The following is a 20,005-nucleotide window of genomic DNA, read 5'->3' as shown; positions in this document are numbered from 1 at the left end:
TGCTGCCTCCTCCTCCTCCTCCTCCCTTCTCCACTACCGAACGTTTTGGTGGGTGGGGGGTGTGCGTGCGAGTAAGGCAGCGGAGGCGCAGGCACAGCCATATAGCAAAGACGGCTGGTGCAAATTGGGCCGTGTCGCAAGGCTCCGAGCAAGAGAAATCAGAGCTGAGGACAAGACGACACGCCCCCCCTCGCCTGTGTACGCACACACACGCGTGCAGGAAAAGGAAGGCGAGCGAGAGTTGTTGCTCCCAAGCGTGACGCCGGAGTGCAGAGCACGGCATGCATCGCTCACTTCTGCGGTGTGCCGTCCGTGGGGCGCCGATGATGGAGTTGTGCCGCTCCGGCGCTCTACTGCGCCTCCGATCCCATTTTGGTGCCGTGCGACGCAACTTCCCGATGGGTTCGGCCGCCACCGACGCTGCCGCCCTTGTGAGCACTGCGATAACGCCGCTTACGTGCAGCCGCCGCGCTTTCCGCGAGCAGGGCGCAGCCAACCCAAACAACCCCGACGCGACCGAGGCGGCGGAGCTCGAGAAAGACTGGCAGGCGTTGAAGAAGTACGGCATGATCGGAGGGTTTGCTCTTCTCTGCATCGCGACGCTGTGGTACGGAAGCCGCCAAGCCAAGCAGCGCTACTTCGGCGCGGAGGGCAGCGCGCGGGTCAGCGTCGAGACGCGCGGCCGCCCTGCGCTCGGTGGGCCGTTTGTGCTGGTGAACACGAAGGGTGAACCAGTTTCGCAGGCGGAATTCCTCGGCTCGTGGGCCTTCTTCTACTTCGGCTTCACGCACTGCCCGGAGATCTGCCCAGTCGAGCTGAACCGCATGTCGCACGTCGTCGACGCTGTCCGCGCCGGCCGCCCGCAGGAGCGCATTGCACCGCTGTTTGTCTCGTGCGACCCGCGCCGTGACTCGCTCGAGGCCATTGACGAGTACCTCTCCGTGTTCCACCCCGACTTCATTGGGCTCGTTGGCACGCCGAAGCAGGTGAACGACGCGTGCCGCTCGTACCGCATCTACTACTCCATCCCCGCCGAGGAGGACGCCGAGCAGGAGGACTACCTGATCGATCACAGCATTGCCATCTTCCTCTTCGACCCACAGGGCCGTTTCGTCGACTTCTTCGGAAACCGCTACGACGAGCGTGAGATTACGGAGAAGGTGCTGCACTACATGTCCGAGTACGCCAAGGATCCGACATGGACTAACTGGTAGGGACGGGTGAGGCAAGACGCTGCCGGTCTCTCTCTCTCCGTGTGTGTCTCTGTCTACTCATCATGTCCCTAACCCTGTCGGCCTCCTGCTCCTCCTTGTGCGGTGGTCATGATGATAGCGTTGTTCCTGCGGTGGACTGCACCGGTGGTCTTCCTCTCTCTGCATGTCTGTCGCGCGTTGCGCATTCGCCTGAAGGCGACTCTGCACGTGTTTGACTCGGCGTGAGGACTGTCTGCACACTCACTCCCTCGATTAACAGCACCACACAGAGAGTTGCAACTCGTCGATTACAGCCCACACGTCCACCACCACCACTCGCCGCCCTCTCCCCCCCCCCTTTTTTTTTCTGCGCGGGGGCTCGCGGGGGCCGAGGACTTGGGATAGAGCGGCAGGTGCGTACGTACCTCTTGCCCGGCTTCTGCCACGCACATGGTTGCGATTCCCCACCCCCATCTCCTGTCGGCATCGCGATGACGCTATTAATGGGGATGTCTGCGGAGACACGTGTCATGGAAGCCGCGCTCTCTTGAACTAACTTGTGCATCTCTCCCGCGCACACTTCTCGTCCATCGCTGCAGGTCCCACACAATTCTTTGCAGTCCTCCTTCGCTGCGCTCTCGGCGCACGAACACACACACACACGCACGCACACGCACACAGTGGCACATACTCGCGGCGGCACGTGCTGTCTTCCAGCCTCGCTGGTGTACTTCCCTACGGCTGCCATCAACACCGCGCCGCTGCTTTTCCTACTTCCGCCCCGCCTCCTCCCTCGCTCCCCGCTGCTGTGTGGTGAGGGGCGTGGCGCGGCATCTGCATGTGCGCGTACGGCGCAGGGGCGCACTCCGCTGCATCTCAGGTAAAATTCTAATGATGTCATCACGTAGCGGCAGCGGCACGGCGACGGCTGTGTATGAGGCGCTGCCATCGACACCGGTGCGCCGTCAACTCGGCACGTCCACCGATGACGCTGCCATCTTTCTCGAGGACACGGTTGATCGAGTGACGGCGCAGTGCATTGACGCCTCGCCATCGGCTATGGCTCTGCTGTCGCCTCAGCATATGCCGACCAGCAGCGCCGCCCACGTCGACGTCACGGAGTACGACGTGAGCTACCTCGGCTCTCTTTCGGCGTCCCACCGGAAGAGCGCTGGTGGGGGCAGCAGCAGCAGCAAGGGTCGCCCGAGCCACCATCACCATCGTGCCCTGCACAATGTCGCGAACACGTCTGTCACGAGGATAAACTTCAGCTCAGCGTCCGCTAGCAAATCGCCTAACCCAAAGGCAGCAGGGAGGAGCATGTCGCACGGCCCGCTCCCGAACAGTGTCTCGCACAGCACCTCGCTCGCTCGCAGCACACCGCGGCGCAGCACCCACGACCTCAGCCCGGCGGCTGCTGAGCCGATGGTGCCGCTCGCCGAGTACGAGGCGCTGCAGCGGGAGCGCAACCGGTACGAAAAGATGTACGAACACCAGCGCGCCCTCTACGAGGATATGGCTGAGAAGCACGCGGACGCGTACCAGGCGCTGCAGGACAAGATTATCGAGGTTGTCGCTCTGTCCACGCGCAACGAGGAAAGCAAGCGCTTCATTCGGCAGCTGAAGCGGGAGATGTCCGAGAGTCGCACCCGTGTGATGGACATGCAGAACAGGGCTCTGGAGGAGGCCAAGTTGGAGCGTTCCGCCAAGATGCGGTACGAGGCGCTCATTAAAGAGCACGAGCGCAAGCACGAACGGCTGGTGGAGCGGCACGAGAGGAAGCTGGCAGGGATGGAGAGCCTCGTGAGGGACTTGACATGCCTGCGTGGGGAGCAGGACAGCATCCACGTCTCGCAGCTCGACTCCCTGCTGAAGGCTGCCTACTCGAAAAGCACGGCCCTCTTCAGCGACCTGCTTCGCCAAGGCAAGCAGATCGATCTTCTCTACGAAGCCAAAGGCGCGCTCGAGGCGCAGGTGGAGCAGCAGCGCAAGGAGAAGCGGGAGATAGAGGCGACATTGCGCGAGGAGCGGCGCCACATGGCCAGCGAGATGGAGCGGATGATTGAGCAGATCGAGGAGCAGCAGCAGTCGATCCTGAACCTGCGTCAGATGTTGATCCGTACCATGGACAACCGCGACAACGTCTTTGCCTACAGTCGGGGTCCGCGCCATGCACAAGGTGTGGAAGGCGACGAGGATGGCAGCGGCAGCGGAAGCACCAGCAGCAGCCTTACGTGCTCGCCGCGGACATCACCGATTCGCGACGAGAGGGTGACCGAAGAGGTTGAGGAGGTCGAGGAGGATGAAAACGAGAACACGGTAATAGACGGCGCGTATGCGGCGCCTGCGCGAGGGGAGGCAAAGAGGTCAGGCGCCGATGTGGAGTGCAGCCCGGTACGCGTGCGCGGGGCCACGGCGGCGGCCGGGTCCATCATCTCCGCCTCCAGCGGGTACGTGGCTCCGCTCACGAGCAACAGCGTTGTTGCACCTCGGCGCATGACGACTGCCGGGAGCCAATCCTCGGCTCCTCTGTCGAAGGCGAGACCCGCAGCGGTGGTGCCATCACTGCCGTTGACATCACGTGGTGCCTCCTCGTCGCTTTGCCAGGGGCCTTACCGGAATCAGCGCAGCAGCAGCGACGCTGATCGACGCACCGCGGGGACGGCAGCGGACGATGACCAGCGTCTTTGCAAGCGAAGTTCCGGTGACAAGGGTAGCGCCGCGAGTTCCGAGATGGCGGAAGCCTCGCCGAGCGCCGCCGCCGCAGCAGCAGCCTCCGCGGTGGTGTCTCGACGGCGACTCGACTTCTCTACCGCGCTGGCAGCCGTTGCAGAAAAGCGCCGTCGCGACCGGGCTATCCGCGAGGAAATTGACCTCAAGCATGGGACGGACAAGGAGAATAGCAAGCCGCCTGTGCCACATCGCCTCGTTGTCCGCTCCTGCACGGTGGGAAGCATCACGACGGCGCGCAAAGGCGTGTTAGTGGAGCGCGACGGCGCCAACAATGGAGCGCAACGGTGCGATGATGATGAGGCGGAGCCGCGGCTGTTTCCACGCAATGTTCTGACGCCTCGCGAGTGACGACGGAAGCTCGTGGGTGTGCATGTGCGTAACCGAGTTCACACTCCGCTCTCTCTTCAGGTGTGTTTACATTCGTTGCCCGCCATCCCCGCACCATCTCCCTCATCCTGCCCGACCCCCTTCCCGCCCCGCCCACCACGGCGCCACCATGCTTGCCCCTCCCCATGTATCCTTCTTGTTCGTTGGTACATGTATATATATATATATATATATGCATACGTGCGCGCGCTTGTCTCATGTCCTCCCTCTTGATCTGCGCGCTTTGTGTCATTGGCCATCCTCCACCATACTCCCCTCCCTCCCCCACCCCTACCCCCACCGCCACCGCATACCACCGCGTGTCCGTGCTAGACCCCCTCCCCCTCCCCTCCCTTCTGTAATGCTAGATGCCAAACCGTTCGCTTTTCTATCCCATTGTGTGTGTGTGTGTGTGTGTAGCCGTGTTTCACGGCAGGCGCGCGCGTGCATGCGCGCAGGACTGGTTCGCCTGCTCGTTGGTAAAATGGGGATGTGCACGTATCACGTCAGCCCTCCGCTCTCTCTGTGTTTCTCCGGTTGTCGCCCTCCCGCCCTCCCTCGCCGCTGTCGCATGCGGCTGTGCGGGACGTGGCCGACCACGCGCACTTAGATGCACGTGAGTGAACCGCTGCACGGAAAGCCATAACGTACAACGAGAGAGGGGCGGTGTGCGCGTGTGTGCGTGTGGAGGCTCTATAGCAAGGGCCACACACACCAGACACGTGCGCAGTGGATAGAGAAGGAGAGGGAGGCGGTGCACACACACAGGCACACACGCGCACACACACACATAGATGGCGGGCATAGCGATGCGCTCCCCAATGCGTGTGTCTCTGTCGGCGTGTGCGTGCTGCTGCCCCCTCCCCTCTCCTCGCCACTGCCACTCCGCATGCGCACACTCCACACGTTTTTGCCTCTTCCGCATTTTTCGGACGCCGCGCCGCCCCCGCCCATTTTGTACGCGTCTCCTCATCATCCAACTCCAGAAGCGCAGCCAAGGAAAGAAAAGGTGGCGAGGGAAGGGCCAACAACACGTAACGGCGCGCGCACACACACATGCAGCCACACTTTTGAGCGCCACGGGTTGTGACCGGTGCCACGCGAAAGGGGGTGGAATGCGTGTTCTTCGCGTGCCACGCATGCACTGTCCACCCCCTTCCCCAGCCAGCGCATGCTCGTGTAGCGGAGTGGGCGGAAGGGGGGAGGGGGCATATGCTCAGTGTTGGGGGTGACTGGCGTTCTTGCCTTCTTCGCAGGCGCAGTGGCAGTGTGTTCGAGAGGTACAAGGGCGGATGGGCGTCGGACGCCTCTTCGCCAACACCCAGCAGCGCCATGGCCGACTCCGCTGATCTCGTATACTGCAGTGCGCTGTCCTGTGTGCTGTCTGTGTCTGTGCCTGTGTGTCGATGCAGGAAGTAGGCACACCTTTCCTCTTACTGTGCCCTCTCCCCCCCCTCTCTGTCTCGCCTATCCCTGTCACTCGTGCTGCGCATGCCACCGCACCGCCGCCTCGATGCACACCGTCTCTCCTTCGAACACACACACACACGCACACGCATGCATGCACGTCGTCGAACGAGGAACAGAGCGACAGAGCGGCGACTCCTGACTCCGATTCGGTTACACGGCGTACGGTTGCTTCGACACACACACACACACACACACACACACACACACACACACACACACAAGCACGCACGCACGCACACGCACACGCGTTGCAGCATGCTTGTGTGTCTTCTGGATAGGCTGCTGTTGGTGTGAAGGTGGCGGTGGCTAAAACAAAGCGCCGGGGCGAAGTGGAGGACGTGCGCACACACGCACTTCACTTTCCACTTTCCTGCCCGCCTAGACACTCGCACAAACAAACACGTCGGGTAGTCGCTGCACCCACTGCTCGTCTTTTGTGAAGAGGAGGTGCCCGCTCTGGTGTCCAACCCCCACCCCCCCCCTCCCTCAGCAACTGACGTACCCACACACAGAGTCGCCTCCCATTTCGAGGATGTGCGCAAACTCAGCTGCAGCGTCACCGGTAGACGGCAGCGTTGACGCCCCGGAGTCGTGGCTCCCACAGAACTGTGTGCGTGCACCGCCGCGCGCGCTTGACTCGACCGCCGTCTACGAAGCCCGCCAGCGGTTTGGCATGAACGAAGTGCGCATGACCGTGACGCCGCTCCATCGCTTTGTTGCAGGCGCGTTGCTCTCTCCCAGCACGGCCCTCGTCGCTGCCGAGGCGCTCGTCTATCAGGTCGTTGGCGGCAGCCAGTGCCTGTGGCTGACTCTGGTGGGGCTCGTGGTGATGCAAGTCGCGGTGCTGGTGGCGATGGCAGTGGTGGACCGCGCAAGGGTGCGGCGCCTCCAGCGGTGCCTCGTACCGGGCCGCGCGGTTGCCTACCGAGAGGAGACATGGGCAGTGGTGGGGTCAGCGCAGCTGGTCCCTGGCGACCTTGTCCAGCTTGTTGCAGGGTCAGCGGTGTTTGCTGACTGCTCTCTCTACAACGGGTCCGTGTTGATGGATATGTCCGACGTGACGGGGCGCACCCGCACCGAGCCTGCCGCAGCGGGCCAGCTCCTGGTCGCCGGCTCCAAGGTGGTGGACGGGGCTGGGGAAGCTGTGGTGCGCTACACAGGGCCAGAGACGTTCGTGGGTCAGACCATTGAGCTTGTAGAGCGCCTGCCACACGGCTTTGAGCAGCGGCAGCGGCTCAGTCGAGCCTACGCCGGCACATATTTCCTTATAGCTGCCGTAGCGGTGACGGCGGAGGTGGTGCTGTTCGGGGCTCTCCGTGGGTGGGACGGCTACTCAGTGTGGAGAATGGCACGGGAGACGACGCTGTTTGCCCTGCTGTGCACTCCGGTTAGCTTTGATCTCGCCGTGTACGTGGCAACGTCGCGAGGTGCGTCGGCGGCCATGCAGCGCTCTCAGGCCGTCGTCTTGCGCCTCCGCGCCCTCCTCTCACTTGCATCGGTTGACATGCTGCTGGTGGACAAGACAGGCACCTTGTCTTCCGGTCACTGCACCCTCGCGGCGCATCATCGCGCCTACTTAGCAGGGTACCCGTCTCGTGCAGCCGTGGTCCAGCTGATGGCGCTGGCGTGCCGGTGGCGGCAGCCAAGTCTGCACGCGACAAAGCGAGCTGTGCTGCGCAGCGCGGACCTCGACGCCTGTGACGAATACACGCAGTTGGACTACGTAGAGCACGAGGGGGAGCATCGCAGCTCCGCCCTGCTGCGCCGGCGTGATGGGGGGCTTCTTCGTGTCACCGAAGGGCGGCTTCGCTCCGTCTTGGCGCTCGTCCAGCATCCAGAGTCTGCCGCCGCGTGCGTTGAGGCGCAGCGTCTGGCGTTTGCCTGGAGCCAGAGCGGTCTGCGATGTGTGGCGGTGGCCGTTGCCGAGGGCGATGGCCCTTGGCGGTTAGCCGGGCTTCTCACGTTCGCTGACCCGCTGCGCGGCGACGCGGCCCCGATGGTCTGGGACTGTAGCCGACTTGGTGTTGACGTGACGCTGATCTCTGGCGATGAGCACCGGGCTGTCGCCGCCGCGGCAGAGGCGGTGCAGCTAAAATCCGAGGTGATGAGCGGGCGAGACGTGCCGCCTCTGAGCATGTGGGAAGCAGAGCACCGCTCGCCAGCGTCTGCGCTGAGCGTGACGGTCGACATGAGCGCCGCTGCGAACTCTGCGACCGAGTACGCCGCCTGCCGCGCCTACGCAGAGATGCAGCCTCAACAGAAGGCAGCGCTCGTGCGTGCGCTTCAGCAGTCAGGCCGCGTCGTGGCTGTGTTGGGCGACGGGGTAAACGACGCCGCAGCGGCGCGCCTTTCGGACGTCGGCATTGCACTGCTCTCGGCTGAGCAGGGCCAAGCCACGGCACGGGGCGCGCTGTGGGGTGCCGACATCGCCCTCACCTCCGACCACCTCGGCACCGTGGCGGAGCTGCTTGTCGTCAGCCGCGAACTCTTCGGCACCATCTACTCCGTTTTTTTTTGGGTAACAGCAGCGGCACTGCAGCTGTCGGTGCTCGCTGCCACCTTGGCGGTAGCGGTTCCGCGGCGCTGCGCTGGTGAATCCTCGAACGAGCTTGGACTAGGGCTTCCACCGAGTGGCCTTCACGTATTGACGCTCGTCTACATCAACGGACTGACGCTGATGTGGGTTTCTACAGAGGCTGGCGACGGCACCTACTGGGCCGCGGCACCCTGCTGTCTCAGCTACAGCGTGGCGCTGCTGCAGGCGTCCACGATGGCGTTTATCGGTCTCGTTGGCGGCGTCGCCCTCGGGATCGTTGGCGGCCTCGCCTGCGACGGATGTGGCTGGTGGCCACTAGTCTCACCCGGCATGCTGGAGGTCATCACTGAGGAGCGCCTGGGCGGCATTATCACGTTCTACATCCTCTACCTGAACCTATTTCTGACGATGAGCTGCGCCTCGCCGGTGCGGGCGGGGTGGCGCTTCTGGCGACACTCGCGCCTGCGCATCGTACTCGCCCTTACCGTAGTGTACGGGCTGTACATGACCTGGGCAATCGACGCACATCTCAGCTTTGCCGCTTGCCTGTGTGTCTACTGTGGTGTCGTCGCTGTTCTGCAGGACATGGCAAAGCTCACGGTGCATGGCATCTGCTACTGCCTTGGGTTTCGTACGTACCGCGCCTGTGTGGACGGCATGTACGGTCTCCAGCGGCACGGCCATGCCGATGCGGACGAGGACACCTCGGCGACGCTGCCACGCAGGACGACAAGCACGCCATCTCATGACGCCGCCGGCCGCCGCAGTTCTGTGTCGTCCTCTCTGGATGCAGTGGTGGGTTGCATTGCCAGCCTCGATGTGAAGCTGCTCTGCCGTGCCCGACCCGCGCCAATGACCTCAGCAGAGTAAGGTGGGCAAGGCGCCACAGCACGAATGGTGGTGGTGCAGCGGACCCATCCGCAGGTGGAGAAACTCTGCTGTAAAGATTTTTTTGTTTGAAGCGTCGGCCCCTCGATCCGTCGTCTCGATGGCCAGTGTGGCACGTCGTGTTCTCTATTCCTGTCTGCCTCAGTGCTTCCTCTCTCTCCGCCCTCGTTGGCTGTGCTGTACGTGAACGACACAGAGGCCTGCACATCATCAGCTGGACAATCACATGCCATATACGCCCGTCTCTGTCCCCAAACGGACACATGCCGCGATGCACTCCACTCCGTCGTCGTCTCTGCGCTTCCCTCATCCTTTTTTGTGTGGCATACGTGGACGCCCCGATGTGCGACTCCATCACGCACGCTCTGCGTGCAACGGTGTCCCCACCGATCGCCACCGGTGTTGGTGTTGAGGGCCACAGGTTCACCTGTGTCAGGGGCGGCGGTGGTATCGACTCCGGCGCAAGCACACATATCCATCACATCTGAGAACCTCGTCGTGCAGCGCTCCTTGTGTCCTGCACCCCTCCCTCTCTCGCCACCCCCTCTCCATCCAGTCATGTCCCGAGTAAAGCCACAGCAGGCGGCGGAGGTGACGCTGCACCACTTCTTCAAAACGGAGCGCGTTATCCGCCTGGAGTGCGAGCGGCGGGAGGCCAAGGCACGGCTCAAACTGATCGACATCATGTCAGGGGATCTGGACGATCAGCTCCTGTGCGTGGCACAGTTTAAGAAGGAATGGCTGCAGAGCCGGCGTGCACTGGAGGAGGCCAGGCAGGCCGTTGTGCAGGAAGAGGGCTCGAAGCGTGCATACGTGGAGGAGGAGTACGTGAGGGCGATCAACGAAATGATTCGTCATTATCATCCGCTTGGCTCTCGCGCGGCATGAGAGCGAGAGAGCCGGCAGTCCGTCTCAGACAGAGAGCGGAGGGGCAGGGGGGCGGTGGCCAAAGAATAGCGGCATGCGCAGCGCCTGTAGCTCCTCTTTCTCCTAGACGTGCGTGCAGTGTCTCCGTAGCTGCAGCGGCTGCCACTACCGTTACTGTTTCAAATCGGCCCTGGATCGGGGGTGGGGTGTATCGGTAGCTTGCCGTTGCGCATGAGGATGTCCCCGCCTCCTGTCCCTCCCTTACCGGGCTGCTCACAGGAACACACACACACACACAGCGACACATGCAGGCCTATCTAGATCGGCTACACTGTCGCCATCGATGCCTCATCTCCATCAGGGCGGCGTCACCGCCCCACACATGAACTCTCCTCAGTGTCTGTTTGTTCACCCGCACACGTGCGCCCCCGATGGGGCGTGGGAGCACGAGCCGCGTATAGCTCCCATGACGGAGGCCGCCGCCCACCTCTCCCTCCCCCCTCCCTCGGCCTCCACCTTGTCGAGAGCGAATACGCGCGTGGAAGCGCTGCGTCGCGTGAACGGAGGTGGCCTCCGTGTCTTCTCCCTCTTCGTGTGTGCGGGGATGGCAGAGGGGGACGGTCTCAAGGGCGAGTGTGGCCAACACCGCCCCGCACACCTGCTGCTCACCCCCACCCCCTAGCGCACACACTCGAACTAGAACGCACGTCTCTCTGCTCTGCTCGCGGCGGGCAAGTTGCACAGTGCCTGACCCTCCCCAGCCGCCACATTGGGCGGCTACCGATGCGATCACCGCTGACTTGAGGCGTGAGACACAACAATGACGAAGCGCCACACAAGCGGCCCCGTCATCCTTTCTGTTTCGGCGACGGACATGCGGCCTCGAACATGCACGCCAACGTTGTGACACACTGGGAACTGTGGCGATGGCAACGGGAGCGAAGCAGGTGATGCCGCCGGTGGTGGTGTGACTGCCCTCAAGGTACGCAGGCAGCCGCGGTGCTTCCTCCCCTTCGCTCATGTTCTTTGTATGTCGATGAGTGTTTCATGCGCATGCACTCGTGGCCTCTCCGGCGTTCCGCCTTTACGCCCGCCCACCATTGTTGTCCTTTCCTTCATCGCGTATGGTCTGCCCTTCCCCCCATCACACACACACACACACACACACACACACACACACACAACGCCAGCACCGGCCTCAGCAGCAGCTGGACCGACTGGGAAGGGAAGGACGGAGCGCGAACGGGCACCTGGAGAGGAGATAGCCAGTGTGTGCCCGTCAGAGGCGCACCGGAAAAAAAAGCCGCCTCCCTCGTGCTCTCCAGCAAGTACACGAAGACGTCCGTAGACACACGCGCACATACAAGGATACACGCAAGCACACACAGCTTGCAGTCAGTCCACAACACATCGATAGACCACTCATACACGCAGTTGTACCACCACTGCAGCTCCTACAGCTCTTAGTGCAGCCACCTGCCAGCCACACACACACACACACACACACCCAGTGAGAGAGCTCTCTTTCCTGCTTGCTTCATGTCAGCCTTCACCACTCCGAGTCGCACGTCATCGACCACCACCGCGGCTGCTGGGGCAGGGCACAGCGGCAGCGGTGGCCGAAACTCCGGCCGCCGCGTTGTGCGCTCGGCCCTCGAGATGCTGATGGACACCACTTCCCCAGAACTAGTAGGACTCCGCGGCCAAGCTGGCGGAAGCTCCGTAAAGCGTCCGGCCGCCGCCCCTGTCTCATCCTTTTCCGTCACCTACACCACGGCTCCCCCTGCTAGGTCGGTGCCGTCACAGCCACACTCTACCGTGCGGAGCGTCCTGGCAAGTGCACCATCTGCCGCTGGTGCTGCTGCATCCGCCGGCGCGGCATCGGCCACCATGGTGCACTCGCGCGCAGAGCCCAGCGCACTGGACTTCTTGTCACCGCACGGCAAGGATGCCAGGGAGGCGTCTTTACAGCTTCGACCTTCCGCCAAGTCTCGTCGCCCTCATCGACGTCGCGACCGTCTGCCCACCTCCGCGTCTGGGGCAATGCTGCAACCACCTGCTGAGCGCCCTCCCCATCGTCAGCGGTACAGAGAGGACGCATTGTACGACAAGTGTCACCTCGACGACCACGAAGCCAATGCTGGCTGCGATGGGGCGGCCTCCACGGCGCCTCCATCCGTTGCCATGACGCTCGCCCCTGCCTCACCGTCTCGCAGCCTCTACGCCGACGTGGAGGCTGCCCGGCAGCCGCTGCCTCCAGCAGATGAAACGCCTTGTATAGGCCCCCACGCTCCCTCCCCTGTGTCGTCGCCGCCACAGTCTGCTACAAAGGGCAGCCGCCAGGGCAAGATCGCTGCTGAGGAGGAGCGGAGGTGGGAAGAGAGGGCAGGAGGGGATGATGATGGCGAGCCCGACGCGGCGGTTCTCGTGACGCATGCTGAGATGGAAACCGTTGTCGCCGCAGCTCTGCGCCGCTACGAGAAGGAGCGAGATGCCGAGGAGGAGGCGGTGCTTCAGCAGGTCAGTAAGGAGGTCGAGGAACAGGCGAGCCGCTACGCCGACCTTGTCGAGGCCTACAACACCGTGTGCGCTGACAGGGCGACGCTGCAGGAGAAGCTTACCGAGGCAGCAGAGGAGTGCAAGGAGCTGAGACACGCGCTGCAGAAGGCGCGCGAGACGCAGCAGGCGCAGAAGGACTCCATGAAGCGGCTGGAGGTGGAGTTATACCACGCAAGGGATGCGCAGCAGCAGCAACAGCGGCAGGAGGTGGAGCAGCGCATGCTGCTGAAGGCAGAGGGGGCTGATTGGGAGGCGCAGCGCGCACGCTATGAGAAGCGTCAGGACACGCTCGAGGCGCAGCTTCACCAGGCGCGCAAAGAGCTACGGGAGATGGAAGCACGCGTGGCGGAGCAGGACGACGAGCTCGCCGCCCTGCGAGAGCGCGCCGCGAAGGCGTCTGCCGAAACGGAGGACGAGTACGCCGACATCCATCTCCGGATGCGTCAGCTGGCGCAGAGCATGGCCTCGATGGAGGTTGCCCTGCGCGAGCGGGACGCCACCATCGCAGAGCAGGCTGCCCGGCTGCGTGAGGCCGCTGACCGCCAGGAGGCGGAGGTGCGTGCGGTGACTGCGGAGCGGGAGAAGGCCGAGGCAGCCCTGGCAAGCGCACGTGACGCGCTACAACGGCAGACGGACGACATTCGACGGCGCATGCACCGCTTCACAGAACTTCAGCAGCAGAGGGAAGCGCTCAAGGATGAAGTGAAGGCCGCGCGGCACACGCTGCAAGCGGCATCAGAGGACCAGGGGCGTGTGATGCAGTCATTACAGGATGTGCTGTTCACCGTGAAGCAACGCCTTTCCTCCGGGACCGACGATGCGGGACGTGTCAGGCCGCCGCCGCCTGGACTCTCCTCGCGCAGCCGTCGCCAATTTCCTGCCAATCGGCGCAGGGATCACATGAACAGCACGCTTGTGTACGAAGACGACCACGATGAGATCTCGGATGATCTGCGTAGCTGCTCCGCAATCTCGCAGTCTCACTCCCGCTCAGGCTCGGCACAGCGCACGCGGGAGCCGTCCTCCTCGGAGGACGGCGATGATGCACAAAGACGGTGTCATTTCTCGCTTGCAGCGTTGACCGCGAAGGGGGAGCACTGCAGCGCCGCATCCCCGAAGCCTCGCACCGACCGCACATCACCCCCTCCACCCGCGGCGGGGCCTGGCCAGCGGTGTGCGCGGACGTTGTCGCCGCCGCATTCGGCGCGTGTGACAACCCGGGAGGCACCGGCAAACGATGTCAAGGGCAGCACCTCTGCGTGTAGCATCTCGCACGAGCTGCGCCACCAAAGCTCGCAAGCGCTTCTCCTGTTGCGCGAGCTCCACCGGTGCGTCTCGTCGCTCCCCCCACAGAGGCGGAAGTCGTCGCCTGGGGGTGACGTCGCTCCCGCAGGCACCAGGAGGGGCAGTGCTGAGCGATCCGGCTCGACTGCAGCGAAGCTCGAGCAGGCCTGCCGGTACCTCAAAACAGAGCTTGACCGGGCTCACACAGCGCTCCAGGAGGCGCAGGCGGAGTGCCAGTGGCGCACGCTCTCCATGAAGAAGTATGAAGAGGATGTGCAGGCTGCCCGCCGCGAGGTGCTTACCGCGGAGAAGCAGCGACTAGCGTGCGAGACGCAGCTGGAGACGGCTGCGCTGGTGCGCGAGGAGCTGGAGGCACAGCTGACGGAGCTGAAGGCGACGAGTGCGGCGGCGACGGCTAGGCAGAGAGCATCCGAGGACGCGGTGGCGGAGGCAAAGGCGGCTGCCGAGCGCAGCGCGGCCCTTGCGGAGGAGGCGGCGCAGCTGAAAGATGCTGCGGAGTCCGCCCTTGCCAGAGAGCAGGGCAAGGGCGCACGTCAGGCCACTGCACTTCGCGATCACGCAGTGGCGCAGACAGCTCTTACGGATGAGCTGGATGAGCTAAAGGAGAAGCACAAGGCAGCCCTTGCGCAGCTGCAGACGTACCACGCCCGTGAGGCGGCCCAGCTGCTGAAGCAGCAGCAGGAAGAGAGCCACACGCGCGGGACGGCCGCGGAGGCGTGGAGGACGGAGCGAGCATCCCTCGAAGCGCACATCTCAAGCCTTGAGACGAAGCTGCGGGCCTCGACGGGGGCGATGACGGCTGCCAAGCGCCGCTGCGCAACACTAGAAGAACAGCTTACACTACACCTGGATGTGGAGAGGACGACCTTGAGGACGATTGGCGAGATTGCCCACGCGCCACCCTTCCGGCTCTCGGTCGATGCTGCAGTCGTCGGCGACAGCTCCTGCGCGTCGCACTCCCACGGTGCCGTGTTGCCGACGGAGAAGCAGCTCTTTGGTGGCGATGACGAGGCACCAGAGGTGGAGGCGGTGGTCATGGTGTCAGCAGAGGCAACGCCGACAAGGAAAGGCGTGCACAAGGAGCTCGCGGGCGCGGCCTCGCACAAGTACACGACAACTAGCCGAACTACAGCACTGTCGCTGGTATCAGCGCGCCTTTCGACGGCCGGCGCCACCTCTCCAAGCGTGGCGTCAACAACAACCGTTTCACCAGCGTCGCCAGCATCGTGTCCACACCTTGGCGGCGCTTCCCTAGAGACGACCAACTCGTCTGCTATGGCGGCTCTCGCACCTCTACGCCAGCACATCGTTGCCGCTGTGCAACAGCTAGCGCTGGAGGTGGTGCGCCTGCGGCAAGGTGCTGTACTAGCGCCCGTGAAGTCGCCTGTCATAGCGCAGCCTCGGACGATGACGCGTCGGCCTCGTGACATAACGTCTGCAGAGGCGTGGTACGGCGGTGCAACGGCGCGCAACGCCGTCGGCGGCGACGTCCCTGTCGAGTCCTGTCAAAATCGGGGCAGCAGCGGCGACGTGAAACGACCGTCCACCAGTACTCTTGGCTCCCCACCCCCGTTGGAGGCGTTTATCGCGGCTCAGTCCCAGCCGCAGTACCAGCACCAGCACCAGCCACCACGCACGCCACCCAGGGAGCACCCTTCCGCCGGCTCTGCCGTCCCGACTCGAACGTCGGGGGAGGTCCCGCAATCGGGTCAGTGTAGCGGCCACAGCCAGAGCAGAAACCCACTGACGCCGTCGCACCCGTCGCAGCATGCCGCAGCGAGCAGCCCCTCCGCATCTTGCAGTTCGCCGGTGCCCGCTGCAGCCGCCGCAGCAGCTGGTGAACACCTCTACAACGTTTCTCCTTGGTCCCGTTTGCGGCCGCCGCGGTCGCTGTCGTCTTGGAGTCCACCGGCTTCTCACTCGGCCGCTGCGGCCCACGGCAAGCTCTGGAACGAGGCACGGCGCTCTGCCTCCATGAATGATGGGCTGTCGGGGTATTCCTACAGCACCGGACGGGGGAGCGTCGATGGAAGCTGCCTCCCAGCGCGGCCGCCGTCTCTGCGTGCCTTGTCGCTCCCTCGCTGAGCCGCCAACGAATAAAGTGCATGCAGGTGTTTGAGTGAGACAGACCGACACAGGCGGTTGCGCAGCACTGCTCTCATGCCTCCTCCCCCTCCTCCGGCGAGGAGGGAGAAGAGAGGGAAGGGGAGGGGGCGCAGAGCGGGGGGCGGTACGCCTTTCGTGTCCTTCCGTGCCGCGCACCCGCGTGTCACCTCTGGTTGTGGTGCATAGAACTAGATCCACGGAATTCGTGCTCTGTCCGTTAGACATATACGTGTGCGCTTCGGATAGCACAAGAAGCACGGCGCCTTCTCCATTCATGGACTCATCCAACGCAGTTTCAAGCCACGCCGCAGCTGTGCAAGAAGGGGTGAGCATCCCCACCACCACCACCGCCACTTCCGCATCTTGTCCTTCCGACCTCGGCGAGTGTCATGTCCCTTACACGCAGACAGACGTGCACGCGGTGATGCCGTACTTGCGCCACCATCCCCTCCCTTCCCCCCTCCGTCTCTCCCTCTGTTCGCCTCTCCTGCGGGAAGGGATATCAGCTGCGTAGTGTCGCTCTTCTCTGTCCTTGTACGTGAGCGAGTGCATGCGCATGGGCATTCTGGGCAGTTTCCTCTCTGGCCACACATCCCCCCACCACCACCACCTCCACGGATACACGCGTCGTCTCCCCCCTGGCCGCCTCTCTGTGCGTATCGTTCTCCTCTCTCGTCACCGCGTGCGTGCACCGACCATCATGTCCACTCGGCAGATGCGCCGCTTGCAGGATCTCGTCGATCGTGCCACCGGCCTCGACGCAGACGACTTTGACGATGACGATGCGGTGCCGAGGACGATGCAGGTGAGGAAGTCGGACCACCACCACCGACATAAGAATAAGTCGAAGAAGATGACGGAGGCTGCCGCCTCACCGGCCCCCATCCCGACAACGTCTGCCGCACCACAGGTGCCAGGGACTGACATCCTCGCTGGCCCTCCTGCGCTCTCGTCGAGTACATCAGAGCGACCCAAGAAGAGCAAGATGGATGCGAGCAAGGCAGCAACCTCTGCTCCAGCACCGCCGCCGGCGACCAGCGCCACGACGGACGACTGGGAGGAGGTGAGCGAAGATGAGGAGCACGCCAACAGCGGCACGGCAAGGCGGAGCGCCAAGAAAGCGCAGATGGAAGACGCGGCGGCCCGTGCGGAGGAGACCGCTGCCGCCGCCGCCGCCGAAGACGCTAAAAAGCGGCGGACGGCGGAGAGGAGGAAGTCGCGGCGGCAGCAGCAGCGACAGCGGCAGGCGGAGGAGGAGGCGCTGCTGGATGCCGTGTTGGCGCGGCGTCAAAATGAGCAGGTCGACCCTGCTAGCAGCAGTCACGTGGGCAGCCCTGTAGCGGAGCATCACCCCGCTGGTGGGTCGGTGCTGATCGCGGCATCTTCAGCAGGAACGGGCCCGTCAACGGGCGGTGCGGTGGCAGGAGGCGGTGCTGGCGAGATCTCGTTTCTTCAACTCTTGATGGCCTGCGATGTCAATCAGCTCGACACGCGTCTGGAGCGGATTCGCGTGTTTGGCGCAGAGGCAGTCGAGGACGTCGGCGACGGTCGCACGCCGCACCGCCGCGCTGACGGCCGCGTGCGGGACACCGGCAGCGTGTCCTTCTTCCCCGCACATCACATGTCGGTGAAGTTTGTTCACAGTGCCTTCGCAACGCCTAACCGCTATCGCTGGATCCCGTACGACTCCCTCGGCATTTTCCTCACCACCGAAGAGGCGCACGACGTGTGGGGCCAGGCGTGGCGCGCCTACCTCCTCGTCTGCTCCTCCAACGCCTTTCAGCGCGCGCAGGCGTCGCTGGAGGCGTGCCAGGAACGCTTGGGCGGCGTGCAGGACCTCGTCGACTGCCTTGCGCGAAACCGCGTCTATCACATTCCGACGCTGCTGCAGTGCGTGTACGCGATGGAGGCTACCGGGGAGAGCGCCTTTGCGATGGAGCTGCTGGATGTGGCGCTGTACCAAGTCGGCGTCGTGCTGCGCCGCTTTTCTCTCTCGGGAACGTGGGTATCGCGGCAGCTGCCATGCCACCGCAGCGCCAACACACTCATATTTCAAGTGCTGCAGCGCGGCGTGCATGCGGCACTGAAGCGCGGCTGCCTGCGCACCGCCTACGAGCGCACTCGCTGCCTTCTCTCCCTCGACCCAGACGACCCGTGCGGCATGCTGTTACTGCTCGACTACACTGCGCTGCGAGCAAAGCGGTGGGTGTGGCTGCTGGAGGTGCGCCACCGCGCCCTTGCGGTGCGTGCGGCACGCAGGCAGCCTCGCTGCGGTGCTGCCGCCGACTCTGAGGAGGCGGATGTGAAGGAGGCGCTGGCGGCTGCGGGGCTGACGCTGCGTGACGCCGCGCTCGCCGAAGACGTGCTGCGCCTCCCTAACTATGCGTTCAGCTGGGCGCTGGCGAAGCACTTCATTGAACGCGAGGAGGCGCGTCAGCGCTCGGACGAGGTGAGCGGCTGTGCGGGCCTGCCGTCAAAGGTGCTCCGTGGGCTCACGGATGCGCAGCGTGCTTCTCTGGCCGCCACCCCGTCCGCAGTGGAGCTGCTCTCGGCGGCCGTGCTGCGCTTTCCACAGGCGGCGGTGCGCCTGCTGGACGCGCTCGGTGGTGTCGACGTGGTGTGTGGCACCGAGGGAGCAACGCTCTCATCGTCGTCCCAGGCAAGTGTGTGGCAGCAGCTCATGGGGCAGGCAGACGGCCACCCTGACAGCGCTGCGGATGCCGCCGTGCACAGCCGCCTGGCCGATTTATTCGTGGCCCGTCACGAGGAGCTGTGGAAGCTGAGCGAGTGTGTCTCGCTTCTGCGGCATGTCGTGCGGCGTATGCTCTCCGAGCCCGCCACGGACGTGCGTGCTTCCGACAGTGGTGACGGCAGTGAGGAAACCGCCAGCGAGCCGTCGTCTGTCACCTGTGGTGGTCAGTCACGCTACCGCAACATCACCCGCGACTCCGTCATGGGCGCGAGTGTGGCGCCGATTCCTGCCGATCTGCTCGAGCCTGACGCTGCGGAGCTGGCCATGACACAGGAGGCCGCCGTGCTTGGTCTAGGGGTTGGTGAGGACGGCGCGCAGCCGCCCGCCGTGCAGCGAGTCATGCAGATGCTGCGGGGCAACCTTGAGACGTTCGGCGAGAACGAGTACGTGCGCAACCTGCTCGACGAGGTGCGTCGCGAGTTCCACGACCGCATCTGGGGCGGCGCCCGCGAAGGGTCTGGAGACGACGAGACTGGCGGCGAGGAGCGCGACTGGTACGATGTCGACGAGAGCGAAGACAAGGAGGAGCAAGAGTGGTACAGCGTCGCCAGCGGCGGGAGCGAGGACGCGGCTCCGGGCGATGGTGACGAGGACGCCCAAGCGGCGCACCAGTGAGGGAGTGCGCTGACAGCGGCTCTGCTTCGGCCAACTATCGTCGCTTCCTTCTGTCCCCGTATCATCATCATCACCCCCCCCCCAACCAACCAACCAACCAACCAGTCAGTCAGCCAGTCAGCCCCCCTCCCCTCTTCTTGTGGCACTGCAGGCGGACGGCGACGCTGGCAAGGTGCGCACCAGAGGCAGTGCACTCACGTACGCATACATGCCTGCGTGCGTGTGTGTGTGTCCACTGCGATGCGGTATAATGGACAAGAAACTGTCCAAATTCTCCAGCTGGGACTGACCATGATGAAGGGGAACCGAAAGCAAGGCCGACAGCGTGAGCAACGGATGTCGGGGGACCGCTGTTGTTGAGCCCACACAAGCGTCATCTCGTTGACTATCCGGCATTCCATCCGACGCGCCCGGTAGTGTTGGGGCGGGAGGGGTGACCGTTGATGCGAGAACCACGCCGAGCTTGCGTGGAGAGTGGAGGGAGGAGGGACGCCGGCGGGAGAGCCACACCCGCTACGGTGGCTGCAGTCTTTGTGCTTGCGCCCTCTGCTCGCTGCTCCTCACCACCGTCGCGAACTCTCACGCTGGCTTCAAACTCGCCTCAACGCATCATGA

At 64.0% G+C, this 20,005-nt stretch overlaps 6 protein-coding genes across 6 annotated transcripts; all 6 read left to right on the top strand.

The window, feature by feature from the left end:
• Window positions 1-323: 323 nt before the first annotated feature.
• On the top strand, window positions 324-1,214 carry LMXM_04_1130 (putative cytochrome c oxidase assembly factor; the record flags this gene model as incomplete). Its single annotated transcript, XM_003871829.1, has 1 exon — window positions 324-1,214. One exon carries the CDS (start codon window positions 324-326, stop codon window positions 1,212-1,214), a length of 891 nt encoding a protein of 296 aa, XP_003871878.1.
• An 870-nt stretch (window positions 1,215-2,084) lies between these two features.
• LMXM_04_1120 (uncharacterized protein) lies at window positions 2,085-4,274 on the top strand (the record flags this gene model as incomplete). The annotated part of the gene is made up of 1 exon (XM_003871828.1): window positions 2,085-4,274. One exon carries the CDS (start codon window positions 2,085-2,087, stop codon window positions 4,272-4,274), a length of 2,190 nt encoding a protein of 729 aa, XP_003871877.1.
• Window positions 4,275-6,435: 2,161 nt separating this feature from the next.
• LMXM_04_1110 (putative proton motive ATPase) lies at window positions 6,436-9,168 on the top strand (the record flags this gene model as incomplete). Its single annotated transcript, XM_003871827.1, has 1 exon — window positions 6,436-9,168. One exon carries the CDS (start codon window positions 6,436-6,438, stop codon window positions 9,166-9,168), a length of 2,733 nt encoding a protein of 910 aa, XP_003871876.1.
• A 576-nt stretch (window positions 9,169-9,744) lies between these two features.
• LMXM_04_1100 (uncharacterized protein) lies at window positions 9,745-10,074 on the top strand (the record flags this gene model as incomplete). Its single annotated transcript, XM_003871826.1, has 1 exon — window positions 9,745-10,074. The coding sequence occupies one exon, from the start codon at window positions 9,745-9,747 to the stop codon at window positions 10,072-10,074; it is 330 nt and encodes a 109-aa protein (XP_003871875.1).
• A 2,022-nt stretch (window positions 10,075-12,096) lies between these two features.
• On the top strand, window positions 12,097-16,002 carry LMXM_04_1090 (conserved hypothetical protein; the record flags this gene model as incomplete). The annotated part of the gene is made up of 1 exon (XM_003871825.1): window positions 12,097-16,002. One exon carries the CDS (start codon window positions 12,097-12,099, stop codon window positions 16,000-16,002), a length of 3,906 nt encoding a protein of 1,301 aa, XP_003871874.1.
• A 736-nt stretch (window positions 16,003-16,738) lies between these two features.
• LMXM_04_1080 (conserved hypothetical protein) lies at window positions 16,739-19,390 on the top strand (the record flags this gene model as incomplete). The annotated part of the gene is made up of 1 exon (XM_003871824.1): window positions 16,739-19,390. The coding sequence occupies one exon, from the start codon at window positions 16,739-16,741 to the stop codon at window positions 19,388-19,390; it is 2,652 nt and encodes an 883-aa protein (XP_003871873.1).
• Window positions 19,391-20,005: the final 615 nt, after the last annotated feature.

The sequence above is a fragment of the Leishmania mexicana genome, chromosome 4 (genome assembly GCF_000234665.1).
Source record: "Leishmania mexicana MHOM/GT/2001/U1103 complete genome, chromosome 4".
NCBI classification, from domain to species: Eukaryota; Euglenozoa; class Kinetoplastea; order Trypanosomatida; family Trypanosomatidae; genus Leishmania; species Leishmania mexicana.
This window is presented reverse-complemented; position numbering and strand designations above follow the sequence as displayed.